The sequence below is a fragment of the Neophocaena asiaeorientalis genome, unplaced genomic scaffold (assembly GCF_003031525.2).
Source record: "Neophocaena asiaeorientalis asiaeorientalis breed wild unplaced genomic scaffold, Neophocaena_asiaeorientalis_V1.1 scaffold812, whole genome shotgun sequence".
NCBI classification, from domain to species: Eukaryota; Metazoa; Chordata; class Mammalia; order Artiodactyla; family Phocoenidae; genus Neophocaena; species Neophocaena asiaeorientalis.
The window spans coordinates 152,786-157,286 of NW_020172176.1; the positions used below are offsets into that span (position 1 = coordinate 152,786).

At 39.3% G+C, this 4,501-nt stretch overlaps 1 protein-coding gene across 2 annotated transcripts in view; it reads left to right on the top strand.

Annotated features, from left to right (window-relative positions):
• Positions 1-4,501, top strand: part of ARHGAP6 (Rho GTPase activating protein 6) — an 83,369-nt gene that overhangs the window by 40,150 nt on the left and 38,718 nt on the right. For both annotated transcript variants that reach the window (XM_024756969.1, XM_024756975.1), the window contains exon 5: positions 1,927-1,982. In XM_024756969.1, coding sequence (XP_024612737.1) covers positions 1,927-1,982 — 56 coding nt within the window. The remainder of the gene's footprint in view (positions 1-1,926; positions 1,983-4,501) is intronic.

Consider the following 4,501-nt stretch of genomic DNA (forward strand, 5'->3'; position numbering starts at 1 on the left):
ATATCCATGTCTTATATAAGAGCAATAATAGGTTATGTACTATAACAATAAAATAATTCATGTATATTAATATCAAACGTATAGTTACGTAGAATATCTGTAATAAGAAGTAAGAAACTTCTGTGACAAAAACTGCAAAGCTTTACCAAGAAATATTAAGAAATTAAGAAATAAATGAAGATATCTACTTTGTTTCTGGATGGAAAGAAATAATGTTGTAAAGATTTCAGTTCTTTCCAATATCATTATATATTGGACTCGTCAGAACTCTTTTCGTGGCAAGAGAGAAGAACCCAGGTAAAAGCAGATTAAGCAAAGCAGCCCCCCAAATTCCCATTTACATACTGGAAGTATGAATATTATATCTAGATTCAGGAACAGGTAGATTCAGGAGGCAAATGATGCCATGAGAGCATGAGTCTGATTGCTGGAGTGTTGACTATGTTTCATGGTCTGTGGACTCTCACACCAGCTCTCTTCATGTGGCTACAAGCCACCCCTGGCAGCTACAGTCTGGCATCACCCTTGTAACTGATTACCCCAAATGAAGAGAAGGTGAGCCACCAATGAAACAATAAACGTAGACAATAATCATCAGTGGCAGTGACTAATGGCTTGCATAGGAAAGGAGAGTCATTCAGACCCTCTGTGCCACCTTAAGGAAGTGCACAATGCCTCTTGTGAAGTCTTCTTGCCCCCAAATCCAAACCTGAATCAGAGAAAACTCTGGCTCTAACTATCTCTTTAGAGGAAATAAAGGGGAGAAAGGAACACATAAATGACACCACAGAGTGTCTACATCCAGGCAGTGGGAAAATCTACAGTGGGAAGTCAATGCTATTTCTTCCTCAAACCAATTACGAGGAAATCATATAAACAGAGAGGGGGAAACAAACGCATTAAGAGACTACAAGGCTCGCCGGCCTATCACAGTTTGTGAACCTTATGTGAACGTTGACTGGATATTTAATGATATTAAGGAACTATTGTTGAAATGTCTAACTGGTGGTAGATTATGGTCTCTAAATTAGAGACCTAATTTTTTAGAGCAAAGGTTTCTCAACCTTGGCACTACTGACATTTGGGGCTGGATAACTCTTTTTCACACGTTGGCCCCATAATCCCACTTCTAGGACGTGATCTTAAGAGAATCAGAAATGTAAACTGAGACCTATGTACAAAGTTGTTCCTAATAGGGCTAGTTATGGTATCAAAACAAGTGCATATATGTTGCGGGGAGCTATATTGTCATTCAGAGGAGAATATGAAGTGAATTGTGACACATTCATGCAATAGAGTATTTTGCATCCGTTTTAAATGACATTGACACAGAATTTTTACTGGCATAAAAAATTCTTGTGGCATAATATTGAGTAAAAGCAGCAGCATTCTACCCCCCATATTTTTTTTTCATGGAGAAAAGACTGGACAGAAATAAGCCCAAATATTAAGTCATTACTTCTGCATCAGGTGTTTTTTAAAGTATATTATTTTTTACATTTTTCTGCACCTTATAGATTTTCTTTAATAAGTACATGTTTTAATTATGATCAGTAAAGCAAGAAATGTCTATTTTAAAATTGATAAAGGGCTGGAAATTCATAGAAAATTCATGTTTATTCTGAATGATGAAGAAAATGTTACATTATTTTTTTCATATGGAGAAAGTGTGGAAATACATAATAATGCAAGAAAATTTTTTCATCAGAAACATTTAACGTGAAATGATCCTGGTACTTTCAGGGCTAACCTCTAGGTACCTGGTGAATCTAGTGCGGGATAAATAAGCATTAGTGCACACTGTCAGGTTACTATACTGCCCTGCATGTTGCAGCGTGGTGCTGGCATTCCCTTTTATATCTATTTTGATTTCCTCCAGTTTCAAGCCACAAAACAGGATTGATGATTTTGTTTGCTTATTTGCAGGCCTCCAGACAGTGGGGATATTCCGAGTTGGAAGCTCAAAAAAGAGAGTGAGACAAGTAAGTGAAAAGTGAAGATGATATTGTACGTTTCACCTGACGTTTAGTTGAATTACATCGTGCAAAGTTCAAACTCATTTCTGAATATCTTTTCTGTACCCTCCCACCTATTATAGTATAATTGAGTCCCAGGAAGTAAAAGGCAACAACTCAGAATCTCAGAAAGGTTGTGAAAGAGTTAGGATCATACAACTGAAAGCAAAACATCTGGACGTGCCCACAGCATGTACAGCCAAGTGAAACTAATTTATAAACATCTTACTGACACTGTCAATGTAGGAGATTCGGAGAGTACCTGATCAGTAAGTGATCATAAATAGAAAACAATTGTACAGCACCCGTTTTTACTGAAATGCGATATGAGTAATGCCATTAATATCTCTTCTTTTAAAATACTATGTTTATAGCTTTACTTTCTCAAAAATAAATAATTCATATTACTTTTCCAAGGTACCATTGATTCCCCAATTCATTTTCCACGTGGGGACTGTACCCCTCAGTTTCCTTCTGCACTGTGCAGCATTCTTGCAAAAGAAGTTTGATATGAGAGCTTCAGGAATAGGCTCCTATGACCAGGCAGGTATCTGTGTTCATGACGGCTTCAGAAAAGGCAAACCATCCTTTGAGAAAAGAATTCATTTGTTGGCTAAAAGAAAATTAAAATGTTATTTTCCCTCTGTTGGTGCCAACAGAAAGAAGTAAGGAACCCAGCAATTCAAAAATGAAGCCAAATGAAAATAATTTTTAGTTGGATGAAGCTGAAGAAACGTTATTTGTTCATATTATTGAAACTAACTGAAATAAGCGTCTCCTCATAATGTCTTTCTTTTTTTGTCAAGACAAAAGGGGTTTTCAAAAGAAGTATGTTTTCTGTTTGCTTGGTTGGTTGGTTTTATTTGTAATAGTCACATAAGATACTATTGAACATTTAACATTTCACAGTAAGATTAGCGGGAAGAAAGTTAGCATAGTAATAACATTTCTTGGGCCTCTCACCTGTGCAGAATTGCAGAACGTTTGCATCAACGTTGTCTCATTGAATCCGCCAGCCGGCTGGGAGACAGGCCCCTTTCACCCACTTCTTCTAGGGCTTAGAGAGATTAAGAAATTTAATTCAGGATCACACAGTTTAGACCGAGCTCTTCCCACGATCCGTTCTTTCTGCATGTGTGTGTGGGTGTGTGCGTGTGCGTGTGCGCTCAGAAGAAAAACATGGTGTGTTTAGATGACCACGATTAGGAGTGGTGCTGATGGAAGCCTTCTTCATTCTGGCTGCCCGATGCACACTAAGGATGAGTTGCCTGGAATTGATGCGCTATTCGGGACAGCAGCAGGCATTCTTGTCAGGTGGCGAGGTGGCTAGTGACAGAAACTATTCCTCAGTTATATCTGGATCCACTAAAGGGAAAACCTTTGCATGGAGATTTACGTAAGGATTCTCCAAAATATATATAGAATTAGTGATTGGATTTCAAGTGTGAAATACGCTCTAACCCACCATTTGATCTCGTTATGTCACTTCTTAGCATCCTACACTTTTTCTTGAGAACAAGTGTCACAGTATAAAGAGCTAACTAATCATTGGTGGGATTACCAATTTATCACCTGTCTGTCAGCCTGAGAGCTGGAGGAGGGGGAGGGCTTTGCCTCTTTACTCATCACCGTATTTTGAGGACCTGTAACAAGGCCAGGTACACAGTAAGTGTGCAGTGCGTCTTTGCTGAATGAATGGGTGAATGAATGACATAGCAAATGAACACTCACAGAAGTTTATTGCCTAGAGTACATTCACGAACTCACAAAATTATTTTAACAGCAGAGAACAAACAATACCTAAGAGAAGTTGAGCTGTCCGAGATGAAAATAGGGTGTAGAGTTATGACTCTCTTCTTGCTATTGTGTTTTCCTACTGTTATAAACGCTCAAGGACTGAGTATAATGATGAAAGCAGGAAATCTTCTTGGAGAATGTTAATAAGGCTACTTTGACAAATCTAAGGCAGATTTTATTTCGTTATTGTCATCTTTCAAGGCTTAGTCACAAATGGTTGATCAGGGTTTTTTGGGGGGTTTTTTTGTTTTTGTTTTTTGGGTTTTTTTGCGGTACGTGGGCCTCTTGCTGTTGTGGCCTCTCCCGTTGTGGAGCACAGGCTCCGGACGCGCAGGCTCAGCGGCCATGGCTCACGGGCCCAGCCGCTCCGCGGCATGTGGGATCTTCCCGGACCGGGGCACGAACCCGCGTCCCCTGCATCGGCAGACGGACTCTCAACCACTGCGCCACCAGGGAAGCCCCTATCAGGGTTTTTAATTTCATTGTTTGCAGAAATATCTCTTTGCTTTCTTGTCGAGTATTTCTGGAAAATGTCAAAATTCCAACATGGTAAATTTGCTGACATGCAAAACCACTGTATAATAGATTAATTCCTCCCTCCCACAGTTAGAATTGACCTAACCCCTTAGCTCTTCCTCCCAACCTTCTGGATGTCGTTATCAAGCCCTTCTGCTTGCATTTTTAACAGT